Source organism: Pollachius pollachius, assembly GCF_949987615.1.
Source record: "Pollachius pollachius genome assembly, chromosome: 3".
Classification (NCBI taxonomy): Eukaryota; Metazoa; Chordata; class Actinopteri; order Gadiformes; family Gadidae; genus Pollachius; species Pollachius pollachius.
This window is the reverse complement of record NC_136936.1, coordinates 41,679,468-41,704,649: the sequence shown is the minus strand read 5'-3', so window position 1 is coordinate 41,704,649 and position 25,182 is coordinate 41,679,468. Positions and strand designations below refer to the sequence as shown.

At 45.2% G+C, this 25,182-nt stretch overlaps 1 protein-coding gene across 2 annotated transcripts; it reads right to left on the bottom strand.

The window, feature by feature from the left end:
- Positions 1 to 11,713: 11,713 nt before the first annotated feature.
- On the bottom strand, positions 11,714 to 25,132 carry ankrd50l (ankyrin repeat domain 50-like). Of its 2 annotated transcripts, none has more exons than XM_079732075.1 (4): positions 25,048 to 25,132; positions 20,705 to 21,675; positions 18,032 to 18,279; positions 11,714 to 16,769 (listed from the first exon to the last, which is right to left on the bottom strand). In XM_079732075.1, the coding sequence occupies exons 2-4, from the start codon at positions 21,130 to 21,132 to the stop codon at positions 13,156 to 13,158; spliced, it is 4,290 nt and encodes a 1,429-aa protein (XP_079588201.1). In that variant the 5' UTR covers positions 21,133 to 21,675; positions 25,048 to 25,132; the 3' UTR covers positions 11,714 to 13,155. The 2 variants fall into 2 exon arrangements, with proteins under 2 accessions (XP_079588201.1, XP_079588200.1); XM_079732074.1 differs by lacking the exon at positions 25,048 to 25,132 and adding an exon at positions 21,774 to 21,947.
- Positions 25,133 to 25,182: the final 50 nt, after the last annotated feature.

The following is a 25,182-nucleotide window of genomic DNA, read 5'->3' as shown; positions in this document are numbered from 1 at the left end:
CAAAAGGGAATGTTTTTATTAATTTATAAATGTTTTACCCAGCAATACTGCCTCTGTCCCTGAGTCTTCATTGTCTGATGCCTGTAAAAACTTAGTTCTAATTATAACTTTATGAATAACTCAACTTGTTTACCCAAAACTCTATTCTTTACATGCAAATTTCTTCAGCGTGTTACAAGGAGATGAACAAAAGATGACTTGAGCACTTTGCAAAGCTAAGTGTAAATCTTTTAAGAATTTATTTCCCCTTCAAAAATTCAAATTCTTCACATTTTTCCTGCAGATGTTAAAGTTTGGTTTTGTGATAAGGGAATATATTCCTTAACTGATCGCACTATAGGCGTATATATATATGTATATTTAATTTGTAATAATTTATATTAACCATTGGGAAATCATTCTGCGCATATAACCCAGTGCTCGGGCACCAAGTCCAGGTGTACTGTCCATAACTTGCTTATGGGCAGTGTTAATGTCATGGTTCTTGTAGTGTTGGAGGAAACCCCCACCCCCACCGAACACGGGAAGAACATACAAAATCCACACATAAATAATCCTCTTAAGAGCTGTGTGTTTTGGAGCAAAAAACTGTATTTATGCAGACTTTTATGTACATTATTTTCTTTATCGTCTTTCTTACCTTCACTTGGAGGATGGAGGTAACACACACACACACACACACACACACACATTGTTCTGAGGGCCCTCCTGCGGTGCTGAGGCTTTACTTGTTTGAAAGATACAGGGGAGCTTCTTAAGAATGATAGATTCTTCTTTCACCCAGCAGCTACCGAGTACAGTTGTGCTCTGGATTATTTCCTCGGTTCTCCTGTTGTTTGGTGGAGCGCTCGCCTCCATCCTCTTCATCCCCCCCCCCCCCCCAACTGCATCGTTCCATAAAGCGGCCCACTCATCCCTTCTCCATCCCTCTGTCCTTAAAGCACCTCTGATCTATCTGCCCACTCCGCTTGTTCGCATGCACAATCTATCTTCGCCGTCGGATTTTGCCTCTATATCTGTTTTATTATACCCAATATTCCACAATCCAGGATCCGCAGAGACGGCCTCACTCATAGCAGATGGGAGCGATACATCGGCTTCACGATCGCGTCCCCCGTATGCAAGATAACGAATAGGGTCATCACGTGAAACGATTCCATCAAACCATTGATGTGGTTTCACTTCTGTTTTCCTAACTTTAAAGTCGAAAAAGAAAAAAACATCTTAAGTGGTCGTCTTTTCTTCAGTCTGGAATAAGGACAAAAAGAAAGTAAATTAAGGACTGCAAATAATGAATCAGTTGGTTTGATTTGCTTTGTCAGTAATGACCTCCTTGGCTCATCCAAACCTCATGGGGTACCTATTGCGCCCTGAGCCACTACTGCCATAATCAGTCTTCCTGGCCTCATATCTCCTCTCACCAGGTAGAGCAGCCTCACACACGCCAGGGCAGAGTGGCCATCTTTCATCCAACATGTGTGCGTTTGTATTGATCCTGCCACCTGTATTCACCATGGAAAGAAAAGGACAAAAATAAGATATTTGATCGATGGCATGTTATGAATCAGTTTGTTTCATTTGTTCTGTGACTAATAACATCCTTGGCTCATCCAAACCTCGCCGCTCACACACACAAGCCAGGGTGTGTGTGAGTGTCTGGGCCAGAGGACTCACAGTGTCCTTACAACCCTGCCAAACAGCCTGCACCTGAACCCCGACCGTAGCCACACGAGAGAAGGAGCGTTCCAACTTTCCACATTCGCAAACCAAAACCCACTACAACATTTGAGGTGCATGAAGAGAGTAGCTACTCACTTTTGAGTCATGGTTGTTTTTGACGCCCAGGGGTTTTCACTGAAGCTCTTGAGGTCAATAGCTCAGCAGCCAAACAAAAATGTAGAAGTGTGGAAGTGAAGAAATCCTGAAGAAAACGTGAAGAAATTCCACAAAATTCAACATTTGGATAAAATACATTTGACTATATAATGAACAAGATTGAATGTTCCTCATAGTTGTCAAGTATGTCACCTGGGCTTCAGACAATGTAAAGGTCCCCTTTTATCACAGATTAATTGTATTGATAAATACCTAATGGTACAGTGAATGTTTTAGTTAAGGAGATATGATATTGTATTATATACCTAAATAAGTGCTGAAATATAAATAGCGGCCAACTCCAGACCCACAAAATCAACATTTCCTAGCTAATCTCGGGCATCTCTGGATTCCTTCCAGTAAAATAAATGCTTTTGAATTGCTACACTGCGGTATTGACCTAGCTTTCCTACTCCTGCCTTATTTTCGATTACCTGGCAGACTCTGTCTGCCATGTCCAGTTGCACACAGCAAACCGAGCCATCGTTAGGCAGCTCGTTCGCCTCTGCTGTACTGCAGCCAACAGTTTTGTTTGTTTAAATGTAAAAAGCAATTAATCACAATCCCTAAACTAAATAATTTGGTATACGATGTTTATCACTTCTAGTTTGCATGCTTGGATGGGTTCAAAAATCATATTATCCCACAACAATTGTTCCCCTAGAGACCTATCATCTGTTGTAGGCCCCTCAATTTTTGTTCCAGGTTTCCTTATCTCCTTTTAAACAGTGTATGCTGATAACCTTATACTCTATACATTAACCACACAACACAATGGGATAGAATTGTTGGCATTATTAGTGTATCCCTACTCTCTCAGTTCACAGACAATGGCTGGTTCTTATGGAAACTCAAGTTAGCGAGGTGGTCGCTTAGCAACGACGAAGAAGAGGAGAAAACAAAAACAAACGACAGCCGGGACACTGGGAAGACCATGCAGAGAGAGAGAGAGAGAGAGAGAGAGAGAGAGAGAGAGAGAGAGAGAGGGTAGTGGGGGAACATGAAGGACTCAGGTGCCCCGTTGGAGTGACAGGTCAGAGTGTGTGTGTTTGTGCAGGAGTATTACAGGTCAGGAAAAGTTACATCAGTTTTATGAAGTACTATACTTTCATAGGACGCTGATCCACAGGTAAATATATGATTTCAGTCGTTTTGTCTTTTTCTATTTGTAGAATAATATATACTGAAGTCTCTGGCCTGGTTATATTTCGTCTGGAATGTTTTGGATTTGTTTCATGAGTTCAGCATTGTGAACCCCAACGGTTTCTGCAATACTTTGTTATTTTGTGTATAGTTTTTGATGATGAAGTGTTCTTTTGGCGGCATTTTGCCTTCTACTTTGGTCTAAAGATGTCAGAACAGTGACTATCACTTACCCACTGGATAAGCAATTGGATCCCCCCAACACACAACTCATCCATAATGTAGTTGTCTGGTAATGTGAGTGGAATCCGTGAAGTGACAGCGAAGCGGCTGACATAGAAAACTGTTTCCTCATAAGAACTGCAAAGTTTTCTGGTAAATGATATCTGTGTTAACCCTTTTTTATGATATCTTAATAATTTGAGTGATGTTATTGTTGTGCAATAAATAATATAGTAAACGGTTCCACTGCTGCTGTGGTCGCCTGTCAACTGCGACTGAAAGAAAACTCAACCGTTCCTTGATATTTGAATAGTTTGTTTTATGTTTTTATTCCATTCATGTCTAAGGAATACAAAACTGCATTTGATTATTATTCAAAAAACAGTACCTGCTCCAAACAAGTGTGGGCCCAGTATACATTTAGTGGATCTTTCGTTCTTTCAATCATTCGTTGACAAATGCTTTTGTATCTGTATCGGCCTCCTTCTTAATACTTCTTATTCTTAATCTTTTTCTCTCCTGTATAATCCGCAATCAAAAGACAATACTTAAACTGGTTCAGGAATGTATGATAGACAGAGAGGTGCTGGAGAGAGGGAAGGATATGTCATTTATCAAGAGCAGGTGAAGAACAAGTGAAGCAGGATTAAAATACGAAGGAACACTTTTTAAACCTCAGGGCTGGCCTTGCTGTTGTGGAAGTAAAACCTGCCAAAAGGCCGGCATTTCCATGTTTTTCTGATCACTGAATAAACAACACTGTTTTCCATTGTAGTACAGACAGATTCAATAGGCTGACTGAACGTTGACTAGTGTCCGGACTTGAATTCACTGTTTTATTTTGGTCATTACAATGGAGAGAGGATGGGCAGCTATGGAATTTATATCTCTTAAATAAAAAGTCTGAAGCAGAACCTGCCCTTTTGTAAATGTCAGAGTTGTTGTGTTTTATGTATACCAAGGCACTATCTGCCGGTCCAGAGGGTTTTAAAAGAAAGTGTAGTTGAGATGTGATGTATTGTTCCTGCCGAGAACATGACTTCTTCATGGCACTGTGTTGCTATTCCTAGGGGGACAGACAGCCTGTCACACACCATACTTCACTCTGATAGGCTAGACAGATGCCTCTCAGTGGCCATTCTCTGCTGCTTTTTGTTCTACCTCATGAATAAAACACCACAGGCTGCCCTGGATGGTCTCTCTGATGGCACAACCTCACACACACACACACACACACACACTCTCACACACACACACACACACACACACACACACACACACACACACACACACACACACACACACACACACACACACACACACACACACACACAAACACACACACGCACATACGCACACACACTAATCCTTGCTGGCCCATTTACACCCAGTGTGATGGGAAGGTGGTTGGTAGTGCTCCTGCCACACCTAGGCTCCATGAGAGGTACTGCTCATGTTGTTGCTGTCGTTATTTTGGGTGGTGGTGTTTTTTGCTTGTTTCCCAATAGAGGCTGCTGCTGCCGGTCTGCCTGCATGTGAAATGCTAATATACTGTTCCCTTCGCCACACTGTGTCCTATCTCTTTATAGTGGATATACTTAAATCTGTCTCTGCTCTGGCAGCTTAGCAACCGGTGCCGCTGTGTCATCTGCGATGATTATGTGGGGTGCAGTTTGAGCTGTTCTCTCAGAGGTAGTCGTTTCGGGTGACCTGGTCGTGAGATGCCGTACAGGTCATAGAAAAGAAAATCATCATCTTCAAGGGGAACCATCAAACAAGTGTCTATATTTTGGCTGTGTCAAGTCATAGATTCTGTCTGACTTGGAGAATCCAAATGAAGATAAAAGAGATATTCTTGCCTTCTCATGTTGGCATTAACCAATGCAGCTATAAAAGCAGCATTGGTTAATGCCAATGCAGCTCATAAATGTTTCCATCTTTTATAAAGTTTCCAATGAGCATGACCAATTAGTTGTGATAACTTAATATTGGTTCAATGGTAAACCATCCAAATTCCACAGGTTCAACTGCTTTATAGGATGTTACAGGGCAGCTTTCATGGCATGAATTGTTTCTTCATTTTCTTTTTCTGTCCCCAGGAAGTGAGGAACTGAGAAGGCAAGATTGGGTGACTGCAGGCACACCTCAACTTCATCCGGCCAATCATCAATACTGCAAGGCATCCATAAATCAACTCATCCATCTTTGCTATCATGTATTTGGGATCTCCACTGAGCAGCAATCCTACCTCCCCTATTCCGAACCTCAGCCCTCAGTTTCAGCCCGATGGGGAATTTCCAGGTGAGCCGGGCTCCGCTCCTTTGCCCCTGTCTCCGCTACCGTGCTGGGCTACCCAGGCCCTATGTGATCTGGCCCGGGCCGAGACCGAGTTGCGTCGCCTGCAGGAGTACCAGGCAGCCGAGATGGAGGCAGTGAAGCAAGGGTTGGAGCGTGCCGTTCTGGGAGCTCGTAGGGAAGAGCGCCGCCTTGTGGAGAGGGTGGAGCAAGACCACCGAGACGCGCAGCAGCGTCTGGAACAGGTGCAGCGAGACAACACAGCGGCCGTGCAGGTCAGCCAGTCACTGTTGGACCAGAGACTCCGCAGACTGGCCCATCTGCGCAACCAGATCCAGAGGGGAAGCCAGCATCCAGGTCAGAACCAATCTGGGTCGGACCACAACCTGGTACTGCAGCAGGGAGTGGCAGAGCTTCTCCAGCCATGGGAAATATCCCTCTCCCTCAAGAAAGTGTCCTTCAAGCCCAGCTCCCAGACCAACGCTGTCGACTTTGGGGACATTCGTGTGCAAGATCACAGCCTCAGCCTGCCTGTTGGCCAGTGTGGACCCCAGGGCCAGCTTTGTGCTTTGCATTCTGGCGAGATAGGATGTGGGGAGGCGAGCCACAGAGGCGCCAGGGAAGAGAGGACCACTCCAGACGGCGGCACAGGAGCAGGACAGTCGTTGAACATATCAACAAGTAGGGTCGTGAGAAAAATCCGCCTCTCTGCTCAGAGTGACAACAATTCAGTCATGGAAGTGAAAGTACCCTCGGTGCAGACACGCCGCTGGCCTCCAAAACGTGATCAGTCTGACTTAGAGTCATCCCAGGAGGATGATATGGACTCTCCTACCGCTGTAAAAAAGGGGGTGGAAGTCTTGCTGTCTGGCCCTGCAGCTTACAACACAGGTGATCGTGAAGGTAACGAGCAGTCCAGCCGTGGCAGACACCACATCCCAAGAAACCAGAGGAAACAAGGCAGTCTGCGTTCCAGAGATTCTTCTGTGGAATGCAGCCATTCGAAGCCGAACAAATTGAATCAGTATTGGAGCTTAGACAGTCAGGATAAAGGAGACAGAGGCAGAGTGAAATCAAACTCAAAGATGTACTCTTCTCCACCCCACACATTATCCAATATGGCTCACAAGGAGCCTGTGGCCAGTCAAAGCTGTTTGGACCTCACCTACAGGGCAAAGTGTAACTCTCGCCTGAGCCAGTACTCGGATGACCACAGCACCCCAGGGGACTCTGGGCGTGCTCCATCCCCAGTGGACAGCCTTGACTCCTGCGACACCTTCATTGTCACCTCACCACGTACAGAATACAGAGGGTCTCTGAATCACAGCTCTCGTCTGTCCAGGTCTGCAGCGGACCTGACGTGCAAGACACTGCCCCTGATAAGCGGCGACAAAAGCAATCCCAACAGCGGCTGGAAGGTAAATCGCAGCTGCAGTCCCCGCTACTCTGGCTTTGCCCTCGCCTCCCCATCTCTCCGGAAGAAAAGGTCAAGGATCGCCAATGTTGGGGAGGTGCTGCCTGGACATGGAGGGATGGACAGTGGCCACCAGATGGAGGGAAGACCTATGCAGGGCAGGGCGAGCAGAGTAGCCCGGTCACTCTCCATGTCAGTCATAGACGGCGCCCCACAGGAACAATGCAGAGGCAGGGAGCGGAGAGAAGGAGAGCCAGCCCTGGAAGAGATAGAGGAGGATAGGGACTCATCGCTCGCAATGCTGCATGGTGAAAGTGGCCACCTGATTGGACAGTTTGGGAAGCAGGGTTCTGGACGATCAGATCTCACCCTCCCTAGTGGGGTGCACTCAACACCACAGGGTCAAATCTTCATAGTGGACTGTGGAAACGCACGTGTGCAGGTAATATAATAACAATAAAATAAGTACTCATATGTACTAATATCTTTAAGGGCCTGATTAATTTAGTATAAAGTATGTTTGACTATATAGTGTATCCAAGTATAAGATATAATATTTAATTACAGTAGGCGTTCAATTTTTACAACTGTACATAATGACACAATAATGATCAATACAAATCTCAATTCAAAACTATTCCTCAATCAGGTGACAGACCCACGAGGCAACATCCTCCAGCACATCACCTCCCCGACTTCTAAAGGCTCCGTGAGACGATGTCGAAACTACTTCGACATAGCTGTCAATGCCAAGGGCCTTATTGCTCTCAGCTGTGCCGCAGAAAGGGCCTTGCTGGTGTTCAGCCGCCACGGCCGCCTTTTCAACACCTTTGGGGGCTCGGGTTGTGGTGCCAGCAGAGAAGAACTGGAGGCTCCCAGGGGCGTCACAGTAACAAGGCAGGATGAGTTTTTGATCGCTGACATCCGCAAAGGCACTCTTGTGGCTCTCAAGCTGGACCCCAAGACCGGTTCCTGTCTAGAGCGAACGGTGGTCACAGGATTCCACCGGCCCTACTTGGTGGCGGCGTGTCTGACGACGGGCATGGTAGCTGTCTCCGAACGGGGCAGCGAGACCGGTCGAGAGCCCTGCGTCAAGGTCCTGGAGCCAGGGTGGAACACAGTGAGGGTGCTGGGGGTGTGCTCGGGAATGGGCCCTGTCCTGGCTTGCCCCTGGGGCCTCTGCATAGATGGGGATGGGAATGTGCTAGTTGCAGATTGGGGCGAGCAGCACAAAGTGGTCTTGTACCCAGCACAGGGGGTTGGCTGGCCTATTATCAGCCAGGGGCTTAGCAGTCCCCGGGGCCTAGCTCTGCTGCCCGAGGGCCACCTGGTGGTGTCCGACAGCATGCACCATTGCATCAAGATCTACCAGTACAAATGAAGGCCAGAATGAAGGGAAAGGCCTGCTGATGTAGGCAGACGTGGGTAAGATTTTTTTCTTTTGAAATTCTTACTAAACTAAACAAACCGGTTTCTGCCGGTAGCACACCCTCATGCACGAATGTATTCGCACCAATGAAGCATGACAAGAACAATTGCACTGAGATGTTTTCAGCCTATCAATACATCCACAACTTGCAAAACCAATGTTGTGCATTACATTTGGGAAGGGGAGTTATAGAACTTGAATGGTGGATATTATATCATGCAGATCAAATTAAGTTGGTTTTTTTCACTTTAGTTGAGTTTGATTACCAAAATAGCCTTTCCAAAATACTAATTGTTCTTCCTTAGTTTAATGAATAACAAAACTTGTTCTATGTTCTAAACTGTCATAACTAGCAAAACAAGGGTGTACCGATCTCTAAATAAGGTGTTTGTTGATTGTTTTCATTTGCTATCTCATGTTATCTACCCTGTAGATAGGCATCCCTGTTTACTGTAAACATTATTTGGTGCCCCCACAACATTCTTGTGTTAAACTTCTGTAATGAACCTTCTACACCACTCAACACTGTTAGTTAAAGACAATAAAGTCAACATACTCTCCGCATACAAGCCTCCCTGTCTTTGCCAGATCTGGCTTGGCTGACAAATAAACCCTCAATCCTTTTTCGAATGTGTTCTGTATAAAACACTCGAATAGTGCTGTACTGCTGCAGGAATGTTCTGCAATTACACTGTACTGCTGTCCAAATCCACTGCCTGTCTTCATTTTGGCAACAAGGTGTTTGACGTGTGTCTTTCTTTACCAAGCGTCTGGTTCAGAAAATTGGAAGCAATTGCCTGTTTGGGATTAGGTGCAACATATTATCGTGGTTACGAATGTTTGCCTGGAATAAACTGACAGAGATGAGACACATCAAGAAGGTTATGCCGGGTTTTTTCTGAGATTTCTCTTCTTTATTGTTATTGATTTATTTGTAAAAAAAAATGATATGGTAGGTATACCAGAGTTATGTGTTTTCTGTCAAAACAGAGGGTTGTTAAATGCAATTTAGACCTGAGTAAAGATATTTAATATCAGGTGACTAAATGCTAGATTCACAGCGTACATTCACATTTTGAATGGAGGTCCACTGCAAAATTATTATTTCAATAAAAACTCCATATGCCTTATATCATTATTTCATATGTCTCAAATGGCCTTTTAAAGCAATCCTGCAAAATACCTTTGAGCCCACAAAGGAACCTAAATTCCATTTCCATGCAGATACACTTTAGACTATAAGGCAAGGGACTGTGAATGTGACAAGAATCTAACATGTTGGTGGGATGTTGCAAGGGGTTAGAGTAAAAAGTACAATGGTCCCATGAATTGTTGGCTATGTATTTTTGGAAATGGATAACAGTGAGTTGGATGTTTTTTTTTTGGTTTGTAAACTAAAAACCTAGTCTTAACAAATGAATTACATACTAAATAAAAGTGTGAACTGTGACCACGTTGTTAAATTTAAATCATTGTTTCACTAGGCCTTTTGTAAGTACATGTTTTATAGCTAATTGTTGCCTTTCATGAGAGTAACATATTGTGAAAATTCAACAATATTTCCTGTTTTTTATCTGAAGCCATGTAACTTGAGATATTATCAACTTTAGTTTATGTAATCTCCAATAGAACACAATAGGACATGGAGTTTGAGATAATGTCCCCTTAAGGAAAAAAAATGGAATTTATTCTTTAGGATTATATAAAAGGGAGAAATCACTAGAATGCTGTGTGTTTGCTTGTTGTAGGCTTTGAATGATGAGTGGGTAAGTAAACAGTTACATTATTATTCGTTTAAATAAGCAATTTTCCGTATCACTGACATTTTAGCAGATACAAGCTGTTGCTTTGATCACATTGAGATGTAAAGAAACAAACATCTTTTTTTTCCATTTTGATTCCTTGAACAATATGGAAAGCAGAGCAGCGCAAGGAGAAGAGCATGTCTTTTATTACACAGCTCGCCCACTTGTATCTGCCGCCTTCTTCGGCATGTAACATGAAGGAATCTTCATGCACACAACACTTGCGTCTCGTCACCCCCTTCTGACCAGCCAGCCAGCCAGGCAACAACACAAACACATCAAACACGAACCTCCCACTCAGAAATACCCTGCGATGAACTGTTCGGCACTTCTCTCCCAATTTTACCTCCATGGCTTGGAATTTAGAGCATGGGAATTGTGGGTTAGAACTCCATGGCAACCATAGGCTGCATTTTGGCAGGGAAGGTAGAAATGCTTTTAAGGTTTATCCCCCAGACATAATTTGTCCAATTAACCCAGAGACATGCCGCCAGTACTCATGACACAGCAGGAGGTGGGTGAGGTGCCCCTACAGATTGCTAGATTGGTCATACCCTTGCCTTCAAATTTGTAGTCTGTTGGCTCCAATTACGGCATACAATCAAAATGTCTGCTACTCTATCTTGATGAAGGTATGCTGTGTCATAGCTTCAAGAGGAAAGGCATGGCAGGCAAAAACCAATAAGTAACCGTCTGCACAGAAAGCTGAGGGGACCATGATTTGAACTGTTTTGATCCAACCCATATAAATATCATGAATTGACACACATTGCGAATTACATTGTGCTGACATTCCTTTTGCTGGAACATTTTAGTGGCTATAACAGTTTAACAAATTCAGACTCAATTCAGATAGAAATGTGAGGAACCTGTATGGTGGCTTTTTTCTTTCCAGCTATAAAGTCACCTATCGAGAATAAGATGTTAATCACTTGATTATTTAAATACAAAAAGTGCTGGCATCATGGCATGTCCTTTAAGACAGTACCCTAAAACCCTATGATTTGATGGGGCACATTGAGACATGTAGCAATTATTTTGTCTTTCAATCACTGCTGAAATGACAAGATGCTGCAAATTTGCAAATGTTGCTTTTTAGCAAAACACAGTGAGAGAATCCACGCAAGCATAGGCCTACACACTTTATAGTTAATCTGAAAGGCTAATAAGGTTGTGACATAGATTAATATAATGATGTCTTCCATCACTCCATGCACCCCTATTACACTCACATGTTTAACCAAGTAGCACAACAAACACGGAATCAAACCACATGGGTACAGATTTTGGAAGCTGGATTTTCTTATTGTGTGTTACGCCTGAGTGAATAAAAGAGTCTCTAGACATGTTGCTCCGTGTCGCGAGGGCCGAGAGACTAAGCACCCGGCTGGGGTGAGGCTGCTGTCTGGTAGAGGCTCAAGTGCTCTTTCATCTCTCCGTGTGATCAAACTCAGCATCCTGCCTCACAGCTATTTCAAAGGTGCTGTAAGCGTCACACACACAAAATGAGCAGACAAAACACCTCAAGAGTTTGTGACTCATTACGACACAGCTTGCCAATTTAATTTAAGACGGTAATTAAATATTCACCGGAATAAAAATGCTCAGAAAACATACCATGAAAGTACTTCAGTGAGCTGTGAATCGTCAATAGCACTCGCTCCCCCCACATCGATCTTGAGCGGTTAGGGTTCATGGAATCTGATGATCGTGATCATTATGCTTCCTGCCGGATACGGTCACACTTGGAGCGAGCAAAGTCGGTGCCTTCCGTCTGGCTGTCCTTAACAGTTTGTGTCATAAGGCACGGGTGGTTGGCAGCCTGCGTGCTATGTTGTTGACAGTGACATACACTTCCAGAAAAGGACAACAAGCCAGCTGCTGTGTTGACATGATTGAAAATAAAAAGGTATTTTTCAAAGACCATTAATGCAATAAAGCCCTGCAGCAGAATTACTGATTTATAATCCATTCAAAATATATATACATACTTAAAAAGAGTGAGATCGAGTGGCTTATTTTGTGAAAAAATAATTTGAGGAAACTTATTGTATGGTTATTCATTGTTTGTCTTATTACATTTACGTATGCGTTTGGAATTAAACTAATTATTGGGGCTATAAGAATGTAGATGTATTGTTAAGTCTTCTCTACAGATGACCACTACGATGGCCTAATGGGGGCCCTCTCCTAGAAACAAAGGAGTGCCTGTTATTGGCAGCCATGCAGGCCAGTCAGCTGAGGTCAATGCTCGAGGGTATTTATAAACAAAAAGGCAAGACATATTTTCTGCTGAATGTATTGTCGGTTCCATGCGTTAATGACCATGTCCTTTATTAAAATGTGCACATTTCAGGGTTAAATGATATAGGCTGTTTAAAAAATAAGGAAGAGTGTCCAAGAACAGATAAAGATTGAGCAGATAGAATGAACAGGTAGAATGCATCTTTTCCATCTGTGCTAGTGGACGAGCTGTTTAACAAACAACCAAAAAGACACTAATCAACAAAGAAACACAATCATCCAAAATTATAACGGCTTGTGAGCCAGCAGCTTTCAAGTCCAACAGTTTATTCTGCCTTCTTGTCCCCAGGAAGACCTCCTCAGGAAGCAAGACAGCGAGGCGGGCTCTGCCAAATCCATTCCTCTTTCATCTATTCCGAAAGGCCATTAGCCACACTGCTAATGGCCCCTTGAACTGTGAAAACATCAATCTCCAACTAAAACAAAGAATGCTGTTATTCCCATGCCAGGAATGCCTCTAAATGTATGCCTACAGAGGAATGCAGTTATCTGGAGCTCACCCTGCAGGCCAATGGTTTTTCTTGTGTTTAAAGTTCATAATTTAAGTGAAAATGTGGCATTAATGTTCTATACATTTTACACAGTCCAAGGTTCATAGAAAAAAGAATATGAAAACAAAACAAAACAAAAATATTGGTGGCTAAATAATAAATCACCTAGTAGTGTGGTCATAGTGGTGTCTCCCTTTTGTATAAGGCTGCGCTGGTAGGACCCTCAAATTGCAGTTTGATGGCCTGTTTTAAATTGAGGTGTGGGTCTTTGGTTGACAAATGTGCTGTGGAATCCTCTGGCAAGGCACTAGCAGGGGAAACTGGGGTATAATTATAGCAAGGTGGTGACATAATATTCTTCTGAAGGCCAGAATTCCAAGTCTCTCCCTGAGCCGGGCTGTGAATTTGGTAGGGGTATCCTAAAGGTGGACTCCCACGGTTTTTGGCCACTCTTGGAGGGCAATCTTGTCCGGGCATTACCCCGAGGGAAGCCATGACCGAGTTCCATTTCCCCCCTCCATACTGTGCTCTGTCTGCTTGAAACAGGTTTGAGTCTGGGGACTTTAGTTTGCTGGGATAATCAAACCCAGAGGAGAAGCATTTTTGTGGGGGTTCACATGTGTGGACCATGGCTTCGACTCTGCAACCACCGGTAGGAGGGCAATCCTTCGGTGGTCTCCGCCTGCTCCCGTGGAGACTGCCGCTGACAGAGTTCTCCGGAGGGGGCAGGGTGGAGGGCCGGCTACGACTTCTTGGGAGCGAATGCTGTTGAATCTGCTGAGTGAAACTCAAGCTATCAGCCGGCACTGTCTGCACTGTAGCCAGGGAGTGGCATGTGGAAGAGGTTTGGGAGCTCTGCATCGAATGGAATCGCTCGCCAGTGGAGCCTGGGGATGACATTGAAGAGGTGGAGGCAGCAGCTGATGCTCCAGACAGAGCTGCTTCTATTGTGCCAACTTCAGCTCTATTGCTGTTGGAGCTGTTTAAGGGGCTCTTGACAGTCCCTTTTTTAGGGGACATTGCATTGGAGTGGTGCAGCAGGCCTGGATATGGCTTAGCTCCATAGCTCTCTAACAGACGTACGATGGGCAAGTGTCCTCTTTTTCCAGCAACTTTTACAGGGCTGCGACCGTATTTGTCCATGTGATCAGGGTGAGCACCCCTCTCCAGCAGCATGCTGACAATGTTTGTGTGTTCCTCCTGTGCAGCAATGCTCAAAGCGGTTGCCCCTTGTTGGGTGCAAGCCAAGTCTACATTGATCCCCTTTGCGTCAAGGAGAAGCCGACCCACTTCCACATGTCCTCTCCAAGCTACAGAATGCAGAGGCGGCCTGCCTTCGGCATCCTGTGCATTGGGGTCAGCTCCATGCTGCAGAAGCAGCCCTACTGCCTCCACATTTCCCAGCCAAGAGGCCACATGAAGAGCTGTGCGGCCCTCTGCATCCCGGGACTCAAGGGGCACGCCTCCTTTCTCTATAAGGAGAGAAGCCACGTCAAAGCGACCCTCAAGAACCAGGAGGTAGAGTAGAGGCCTTCCCTCTGCATCCCGGACATCAGTGTCAGTGCCCCGTCTCATAAGCAGCTCTGCCACCTCACCATGGCCCTCCAGGAGAGCCGCACTCAGGGCAGAGTGTCCATCATAGGCCCGATGATCTATTGGAGATCGCCTATCCAACAAGATCCTGGAAGTGCTGCAGTGACCCTCCTGGGCTGCCAAAATAAGGGGAGTTCGTCCTTCAATATCCATTTCCCCAACCCGCGCCATGCTGCCACGCTCCGTCAAGGCAGCACACACGTTACGATGGCCCTCACAGGCTGCCGCGTGCAGCGGTGTCCAGCCTAAGTCGTCTTTATGGTTCTCATCCAAGCCTCGGTCTAGTAATGCACGGACAACCTCCACACTTCCTCTGGCTGCGGCAAGACTTAGTGCTGTCCTTCCTTCCCCATCGATGGAATCCACAGCTGCACCCCAGAAAAGCACACGCTCCACTGTCTTAATGTGACCCATGGCTGCAGCGGCCAGCAGTGGGGTTACGGCAGCTGCAGCCGGGGCATTGACGTCAGGGCCTGCACTCTCATCTACATCAGCCCCAGCTTCTAGAAGCAACTCAACTATGTCCTCATGGCCCTCATAGGCTGCAAGAAGCAGGGGGGTCATTCCATCATGGTCGCGATGTCCTTGATCTGCCCCCCGCTCCAGTAACAGACTAGCTACCTCCCCATAACCATTGACCCCAGCTGCAGTGGGGACACAAAGGGCAGCCACTGACAGGGCGGTGCGCCTGTCTCCATCGGCAAGGTTGACTTCTGCATTGTGGTCCAGCAAGATCTCTACAGCCTCTCTGTGTCCCATGTAGGCAGCAGCAATAAGTGGGGTGCGACCCTCACGGTCGGCCTTGTCCACCTGGGCCCCATAGTCAAGCAAGGTAAGAAGGATCTCCTCATGCCCCCCCCAGGCAGCAGCTCTTAGCGCAGTCCGTCCCTCACTATCACATCCGTCAACATCTGCCCCTGCGTCCAACATTTGACGTACAACTTCACTGTGTCCTCCCCATGCCGCAGAGCGCAACGCTGTCCATCCCTCACTGTCTGCGTGCTCCAACATCCTTACTACGGTCTTTGGCTCTTGCAGTTTGGCCCAGTTAAGGAGTTCTGCCAATATTCCGATGTGACCCTGCCTGGATGCCAAAGTGAGTGGCGTTTGACCCTGATGATCCCCAATCAAGGGGTCAGCTCCTCGTGTCAGGAGGAGGTTGGCTACGTCAACTGAGCCCACTAGGGCTGCACTGGCCAGCATGGTCCGTCCATCGATTGAGTTGACTCGGTTGACAAACACCCCACTGTCTAGCAGCATCCTCACAGAGTCCTGCCTTTCTAATGACTGTCGCACAGTAGTCCCAGAACCCTCTAAAAAATGCACTCCCACATTTGGACCTAAATCTGTAGAGCAGGTTGGAGGAAAAATGCCACTTCTCATTAAAAGCTGAAGGACTTCCCGACTAACTAGAACAGGCGGTTCAGTTGAGGATGGGCTACAGTCCCAAGGAGCTTGGCAGGGTAGCTTAGGGCTAAAGCAGGGAGTGAGAGGAGGTATATCTGCCAAGAGAATCCACAATGCCAACAGGGAAGGGTTGTCCTTGTGCATACCTGAGCAAACCAGATGGGTCCCTAGCTGGCAGGTTTCTTCTGTGTTCAGGTGTGGGCCCCATAATGTGAGGGCCATAGCAAGCATGCAGTGACCCTCTTCCATACTACACAGGTACTTCTGTGTACAGTATTTGACATCCATTAGCCACTCAGCAAAACTGGCATGGAAAAGCAGCTTGTTCCCGAAGGGGCCATCAATAAGGATCGGAGAGATGGTCTGGAGGAGGCTCTGGAAGTCTGGGAAGTTGAGGGTGGTGTCCTGGGTCCAGACTGCGGTGAAAAGCTGCTGAATGCTGAGGGGCCTGGGGGCAGCCAATAGGGCATTGAGGAGGGGCCTGACCTGGAGAAACAGCCCCTTGGGGAAGAGTCTCTGGCACAGCCACAGGTAGAGGCCATTGAGTGTCCCAGGGATGTCACGGATCTCTCGTAGACCAATCAGAGAGGCCGCCACGCCGTCCAGCACGCGCTCCAGGAACAGGAAGCAGCCGCTGCTCTTGATGTGCAGCAGGTTCAGCATGTCGGCCGTCTCGGGGGTCAGCTGCCGGCGCAGTGGACCCTCCTTGTCCAGCCGTTGGAGGATGTACTGCTGCACATCACGTACTGGAGAGGGCTTCCGCAGGTCATCCAAGCACAGTTTACGAAAAGCTGCAGCAAGAGAGGCAGAACAGTAGGAAATATACTTAATAGTCGTAATGCACTCTCTCATTAAAATCTATTCTTTGTAAGATCCAAAATACAATACTGTTGATACAGACCGATTTATTTTCAATCATAAAATATAAAATCCCTTAATCCTCACTTATATCTCTCATTATCACTGAGCTTTTGTATGCTGGGGTTATCCTTTATTTTTTTAAATTGAATTATATGGTAATATTATTACACAATGAGGCTCAATGAGGCTAAGAGTAGGCATTGACAGTGAAAAAGTATGACGGAATCCCAGGGTATTCAGAAATCCCAGAGGTATGATTTTCAATACCGTAAAAAATACAGATGCTCCTCTTTCTATAAAACTTTTTTTCCGCCATCTTATAAATACATTTTTTATTATGTAGTTTGAAGCGGGATAATAATTCAATCATAAATAATATAAAGTCTTTGCCGTTGCATTTCTGTAAAATGAGTTTCTTCACCAAAGCTACAATCACTTATTTCACAAAGAGCTATTTTTTTTTGTTTGGATTACGTTTTTAGCCACTGTGTAAAATAAGGAAGGTATGAAAAAAATTATACTGCCAATGCCTAGCTAAGAGGTGAGCCATAGACGGCAGGGATGACAGCCAAGCAGATCTCTCTAGACAATAATCTATCCTGCCCTGTAACACATTATATACATACATAAACACTTTTGATAATCAAAATGTTGTTTTTTTTGTATACAGTAGTGGGTAGAGTAGCAGTGTAAAATGACTGCAATAAAGCAATCTTATAAAAAAAACTGGTAAAGCCTTACATTGTGTTCCAAAGCAATTATGGTATAGATAAGAAGCTTTTGATTTGTTGCCAGGCTTTATAGACACCCACGGCATTACTCATCGCCTATAGCTTCACTTATTGTCTTGGATACCAAATATACTGAAAAGGCATCCAACCACTACAACCACAGACACTACTACCAACCGCAATGTCAGTGACAAACACATTAGGGAGGTTTCACACCTCAGAAGCAGCCTGTGTAACTGAATGCATTCGTTAACACAGACGCTCAGTGTCCAAAAAAAATAAAACACTGCAGCTGTAGCAGCGAAGCAAGCTGTGCCTTTTGGCCGCATGTTCCAACACAATTTCAGACTAAGCACCAGCGATGGCGCCATCCCTAGAGTTAGGGTTAGGGTTTGAGTGAAGATACATTTAAATGAGAAATGTGTGTACACTGACTTATCTAGCAGAACCGTGCCCCGTACCTGAGAACATCTTGCACACAGCTTTGTCATGGCGTCGGACAGAGGCCACGATCAGCAGCCAGCTGGGCAGCAGGTGCTGGTGGCTGGCAAGGAGCTCTGCAATGGTGCTGCTCTTCCCTGGGGGTGCCCCTACAGCCCCTGCTCCACCGTCGCCTGTCCCATAGCCAAGATCTGAGTCCAGCGAGTCCACCACCACCATCAGAGTGTGCGTAGGAGGAGGAAGGTCCAGCAGGGGAGACAACACTGCCCTGGGAAAGTGAGTGAGGGAGTGAATGAGTTTGAGAGATGATTCATTATCATTCAAGAAAACAATCTATCAGGTTTGTGACACCAGAATAAAAGGTACAAGGAGGGAAATGAGAAAAGACCAAGGAGATTAAGTAATAAGTAACCTTGTCATTATTGCATTTAATATATAACTATATGAAGAGCCACCGAAAATAAATGCAAATGGACAGCTGAATGAGATCAATCCAGTTGAAAAGAAACAAGAAGAAACACTTCTGACAGGGAACAAAAAATGTAATGATTAGAATAAAGTACGACTATTCATCCAGGAGTGGGTGGCAGGTTGTTCTTGCTGGGACAGGCAGAGCAACCCCATTGCTGCGCTTCATGCGGTGTCCTTCACCATGGAGTAGGCACAGGGCTGGGACTCATGTACTGATGACTCAGGTTGTTGGAAGGTTTAGGATTTCCTGCTACGCCCCATAGGCAGGCAGGGAGACGCTCTCACACACACACTTGCACACATCATTGTGACATAGCACCCTACTCTGCCTGGCTTATGGGATATTGTTCAGTTAAGTAGGAACGACAGATTCCTTACTCCTTAATGAAAAACAAAGAGGTGCATTTTATTCCTACAACTACTGGCAGTTGTCAAGTATATTTCTTTAAAGTTGGGTTTTTTTTATTCTATGATTTATTCATCTTTTTTGTTCTTTTGATTTTTCAGCAGTTGCATTTTTATTTTATAAGACATAGGAATTGTACAATAGTTTCCTTTGGAATATTTGACATCTTCCTTTGAAAATGATATAAAAAGAAATGTATCCAATTAAACTCGTACTGTGCACCAGATTACATTACCATGTAATGTAAGATCACACTATTATAAGAATATAAGAAACATTTTAATAATAAAATAATTAAATCATGAAAGCGACCCAAGAAATCTTTTCATTGGCAAGGATAGACCATGTCTGGAATACATACCAGTATAACAATTTATTGCAATGATGACCTTTATGATTAGGTAATCATTATAGGTTCATTTTTAAAGAGCCAAGTAAAACAACTGGGCAGGAGTCCAACCTATCTAGATTATGGAGTTTATCACCTTTGAGTGTGTGACTGATCAAATAAAAAAGGTACACTCCCATCCGGTGCAGCTGGTCATCGACGTTGCAGTGAGGGCACCAATTACGATATGGAGTTCTCTTCTCCACGAAGTCCGTGTAGTCCCGGCCGTGGACGGCCTTTACGTAACCTTTGACTAGTAACAGGGTTTTGCTTTGGAAGTGTTAAGCTACTGACAAGTGCTTAAACTACTGACCCCTATGGACAATGATGGCCAGTGAGTCCAGCTGCGGGGGGAACCTTTGAGATTATACACAAATGGCCTTGTATATCCCTACAACCCCAGGACCACGCCAATCAGCGTGTCTTTAAAACAGCCGGTAAAGAAACCTCGTAAAATTGCCTTTGTGAGATATAATTCACTGACTGCTGTTGACCATGTCCAAACAAACATTGGTAATCGCTTGTCCAGCTACAGCTGTTTAAAGCCAATACATACATCTCCATACATACACCTTTTTTGACCACTGCGCTGACCTTGTGTTTCATGTGTTTGTCAACGGCTGTTCACATGCCAGCGCCTTTGCCTCGGAGCCTCTCTGTTGTCTCACAGAAGCTCCAAAACACACATAGCCTCTGGCTATGAGCCAGTGAGAGGGGAATGTGGAATCTGGCCCTTGCGCTTTACACCAGAGAATAGCAAACATGGGAGGAGGAGGAGGAGGAGGAGGAGGAGGAGGAGGAGGAGAGCTGCGAGGGGTCCCAGAGCCTTTCTCAGAGTAAACAACACGGAAGGGAGTGATCGAGGGGCGACCTCACTGACCAGCACTGTGATGGCGGTCAGCTGGAGTACATTTTGGGAAATCTTTCCTCATCTCTTTGTTCGTTTTTTTACCCCGACTGAAAGGATGTTGTGTTGTAAATGGCATTGTAGCATTCAGACTATGGCGCCCATTGTACATGCAGTGAATGGGTCGTATTATGACCGGGGGGGGGGGGGGAAATAATTTAATAAAAAGATAGATAGATAAGGAAAGACGACAATAACATTTTGTTCTTGGGCCTTTCCTTATATTAGCAAATGGCATTAAAGAACATGGCTTCTTGGTGAATAATATATATATATATATATCAGTTACATATAAAAACAATAAGAGACCTTTCATACAATTGCAGCTAGTCAACCGAATTGATGTTCAGTTTATAGCTTACAATGTCATTTGAAGTATTTTGAAATTAAACGTTGGATCCCAAAAAGAGCCCAAAATGTTGAAGTTTCTCAATTTGGTTTAAATGAGTATGTGCAGAGGTAATTTCCATATTGTTTAGAGGGAGGCAATGAAAGCAAAGAGAAAATATGATCCTCCAAACCTTTTGAACGTGTCTTCGGGGTCCTTCTGGCATTGGAGGGGCTCCAGAGCAGAGGACACGAAGGGGGTGTCCAGCATCTCGGCGTAGCGAGGAGGAAGGAGAGGCGAGGCCCTCAACTGTTCCACCAGTCCCAGAACAAACCTCCACAACACCACGCTTCGCTGGTCCTCCCTCCGGCAGAAGTGAGAAGCCAGGCAGCGTGCCGCCAGCCCGACCCTGATCCCTGCATCCGAGGTGGGGTACACCAACTCAGTGCACAGGGCCGTCTTCCCAGCACCGGGGCCCCCGGTCAGCAGGAGCCCCGGCGGCCGCCCTGGCACAGAGCGCGCCTCCAGACAGTGCCTCAGCTTGTCCAGGGCCCATTCCCGGCAGTAGAAGCGCCGTCCGTGGAGCAGGCTGGAGTTGCTGGAGAAACCACAGCGACTCATTGGGTCCCCGGGATAAGTCGTCTAGCGCTGTCTATACATTTCTCCATGCTCCATGACTCATGGTCTTCTTCATCTATACAGCTTCTTCATGGGATAACTAGCGGTTTGACAGCTGAGAAAAGCATCTGCATCCCCCGCCCACCCCCCCCAAACGCCGCCTGCTCCTACAGTGCCAGTGTCAGTTCCTGTTAGTTTAAAAAAAAAAAAGTGTGCTTCAGCCTAGCTGTGTTTATCAGCAGTCCTCTCAGGTGGCCTTCCCAGTCCTCTGGTGGGGTCAAAGGTAAGGTGAGGGGTTGGCAACAGGACAGGGCAGATAAGGGTCAAGTCCGCTGGAAGTTCACGCGTGGGAAAAGTATTTTGGCAGCTCGGTGTTTTGGTCCAGGTGTGTCTATTGGAAGCAGGTGTGCTGCCAAGTAATAACTCAACGGGGTCGTTTGGTTTCTAACCCCCGACCTCAGAATACTGAAATAGATCAGAGGGAGGATCCTTGGCTACTGCTGCTGTGCATCACACCTTGCAGGTTTTTGATGGCTCCGTACAAATCTGTGAGAATGAAAGGAGAGAGGAACACAACGAGTTCAGTCAAGATAATGATTTCTTACTTCCGTTGGCAGATCTAATAGTTACCCCGTATCGCTCACCTCACGGCTCCCGTTGCACTCCCTAGGTCTCCCAATTATTGGCCGACACTGTTCTTCCAAGCGTCTCAACTCCCCACTCCTACTGCCTACTGCTATATATGTTGCTTTTGTTTTCTGTCAGGCAGCTAGCTGCTTCGTTCTGTGCTGCCTCGGAAGGAATGCCCTGCTCTTTCACACGCCTTTTCTGTTTCTCTGTCTATCTCTCTTTCCTCCCTCCTTTGGCTCCTTCCCTCCCTCCTCCCTCCCTCCCTCCCTCCCTCCCTCTGTATCGCTTTCGTTCTTTGCTGCCCTGTTTTTTTACTCCTCCCCCTAGTGTTGTAGAACATGTCAGGACATGCACTGAACAGGATAGCGGTATTTATACAGAGCAGGAGAGGAGGGGAGAAATGTTAAGAAATAGGCACATTGAGTACTCATTTCAGAAAATGTGGGTCATTTGGAAAGCAAATTAGTAATTATATGGGGTCAGAGTTCAACAACAGAGCTAGGCTAAGGAAACACATGTACTCCCTCCGGACATGGGTCACAAAATATCAAGAAATGTTGCCATCAGCAGATTAGACTGCTATGGTATTGAAGATACAAATTATTGAAATTAGACAGGGTATTCTGTATGTGAAATGGCCTTCATTGGGAATCCAGAGCAAAGGCAAACAATCACACCTAGACTTGAGTACTTTAAGCTCCTTGTCTGGACTGAAGACCACAACAAAACCTATGTTCTGGTTCAGTCAAAGCTGTGAGAGAGGATATATACATGTTTAAAGTGGAAAGTGCTTTTTTATTGCTTGTTCACTTTGGGTAAGTGGATTTTACTGGCAGCAGCAGGGAATTCTGGACTTTTCAAGCAGAGTATCAGGTGTTGGAAAAGGAAGGTAGAAACTCAGAAAGGACCCCTGAGGAGATGGGAGCTCAATAAATTATGACATATGAGAGGCAAAACCATAGAAAATGGATGCATGTAATTTAAAGTGCCTCTGAAGATCATGCCTGCTTTGGTAATGCAGTTTTAGCTTACCCAAGAGTTGCTGCAGCATGGTTTTCAACACATGACTGTTCATTCAAACAAGAAGCGGGAAACAGAGGGCAGATAATTCCTGCCCGCTGACAAGAGTGAAAGGGGTCAAAGTCCAGCCCCAGGAATGGAAGTATCTAGATGTAGTCTGATAGCTGCAGTCTGGGATATTAGCCAGCGAGAGAGCAGAGGCATATTACATGCATTTAAATGCTTCTCCAATACTGTCCATTTCTAACTCACAGAGAAATGTCGATTAAATGGTCAGTTAACCAATAGCCTTGTAGCAATCCAAACATCTCCATGTGACGATGTGTACGAGTTTAAAAAAGGTAGTCTATATTTGTAAGGAAAATAAAAACTCAACCCTAATCCATGCTCCCCCTCCCTCCTCTCTCCAAACCCTGGCCACACTCAAAATAAACTTGTCATGAGGTTTCTTAATGCTTCTGAAGAGTTGGAGCAATTAACCTAGATCCATGTAGCCTTAATGTGACAGAATGTGTTGTAGAACACATTTAAACTATAATGTTTTTTTGCTTTTTGTACTTTTAAATTGGGGTTTGATACAGACAGAAGTTGGCCTCAAAAGGCTCATCCCGATTTGAAGCGTAACTGGTCTGGCTTTGCAAGGCTAGAAAGGTTAGCCTGTGAAATCAGAATCAGTTACACAACAAAGCCAAGATTGTTCTTTTACTTATCTGACACCAAGTACTATTGCCATCTCATGCCCTGAATAGTTTGGGAAAGAAACAGAAAGCAACCTTTGTTGTCAAATATAGTGGTTTATGTTTATCATCTGACCTCTTTGTGTCATGCCTTTTTGTCAACTATCATTCAGTAGAGTAAATTAGACTGGTTTCATATTTACAAGTTTTGGCTTCTGTTGACAGCAAGTCAGCTGTTTTGCAAACCAACGCAGCTCCTAAACAGGCCTATACATCATATGGGTGTTATTATTAAGCAGATGGGGGAATTCAAAACCCTCTCTGACCTTGTTTCATTTTAAATTGCTGACTAAATCTTTCTGCGGGTTCAGTTCACCAGGTAAAAGGACAGGCCTGTGCATGGAGCGAGTAAATGAATGTAGACCTATTGAAGAAAGAATGGCACCCAAGATGCATTTAGGCTGGATGAGGCATGTCATTCCCAAGGCATGCAGATTTGGCACCATGTTGCTCTTAACAGATGACAGCTAAAAGGGAACCCTGCACAAAATCTACACAAAGTCCAGACAAGGTATTTCAGTGACTTCTGTGAAAGTGTTAACATTGTATTGACAGAATGTGCATAAGCCCATAATATAGACAACTGAATGATTCAAGCCAACGACAATTGGGTGCCAAATGAGTTACCTTCATCATGGCTGTGTTGCTACAGGCGAAACGGCCCACAGCATGAACTACGGCATTGTGGAAACGGAAGGAGATGATGCAAGTGGGGAACAATCTTTTTTTAAGCACAAGTTTTGTGCTTACAAAAGCTTTGACACTTTATAGCATGTCAACATGGCATATCACGTTGTATGAAAGTAGCCCAAATGTAGTTAAGAGGAATCCTATATTACCGTAGCAAAAATGGCACGATTATGTGATTTTAACAATATCACTTTATACCGTCTCTAGTAGGTAGAGCGCAATTTGATAGCCCCTGTAACACATTTTTCTTTTGAAGTGACCACCCCAGCGCCCCAATTATTATTATGGATGTCTTGATATCAGGGCTGGTGATTCTACAGGTGCTTCGATACACACATCGCGGAGCTGCATGCCCGCACAACTCACTACTGGGCAGCTGCTCACTACACAACGCACAGGCTACACGTTAACAACCCAAGGAAGTGTGAAGACATTCGTAAGGTCGTAGTGTGTGTGTTTATGTATATCAATATAATTCATCTTATATCAAGAAATTACCTGACCTGTAATCAACCGGAGTCGACGCGATAGAAGTTGGAAACACGAATGCTTCCTTGTTTTCTGCCGACAAGTTGCACACATGAGGACGGTCTACAGACTAACGAATGATTTTACCCGAGTACACTGCGAGTACATCACTCTTAGAGGATTCCATCGAACAGCTGGTATAAGCGTGTGATCCGCCGGTGGTCCAGGTTCAACCACGTAACGACATACTTGGTAGGCTAGCTCCACAATACTTGATATTTAGAGTATTTGTGTATTGTGTATTGGAATTGCTAGTGGCATAACGACAAAATAATAGCTCGCAAAGAATTGCGTTTAAAAGTAGTACTACTACCTGTGTCTGTGCGCGTGTAGAAGCTTGCGTCCGCGAGCGTGTGCAAGAATGCGTGCGCAGCAAATGTGGCTTTCTAGATGGAAACGGATAGCTTTCAGGGGTCTCCTCTTTCCTGTCTCCTGCCCAAACCAAAAA

Coding starts and splice junctions, on each gene's coding strand:
- ankrd50l (XM_079732075.1), bottom strand. CDS start 21,132: ATGAGTCGCTGTGGTTTCTCCAGCAACTCCAGCCTGCTCCACGGACGG. Junction 18,280..20,704: donor CCCGAAGACACGTTCAAAAG/GTTTGGAGGATC, acceptor TCACTTTCCCAG/GGCAGTGTTGTCTCCCCTGC. Junction 16,770..18,031: donor TGTGTGCAAGATGTTCTCAG/GTACGGGGCACG, acceptor CTCTTGCTGCAG/CTTTTCGTAAACTGTGCTTG.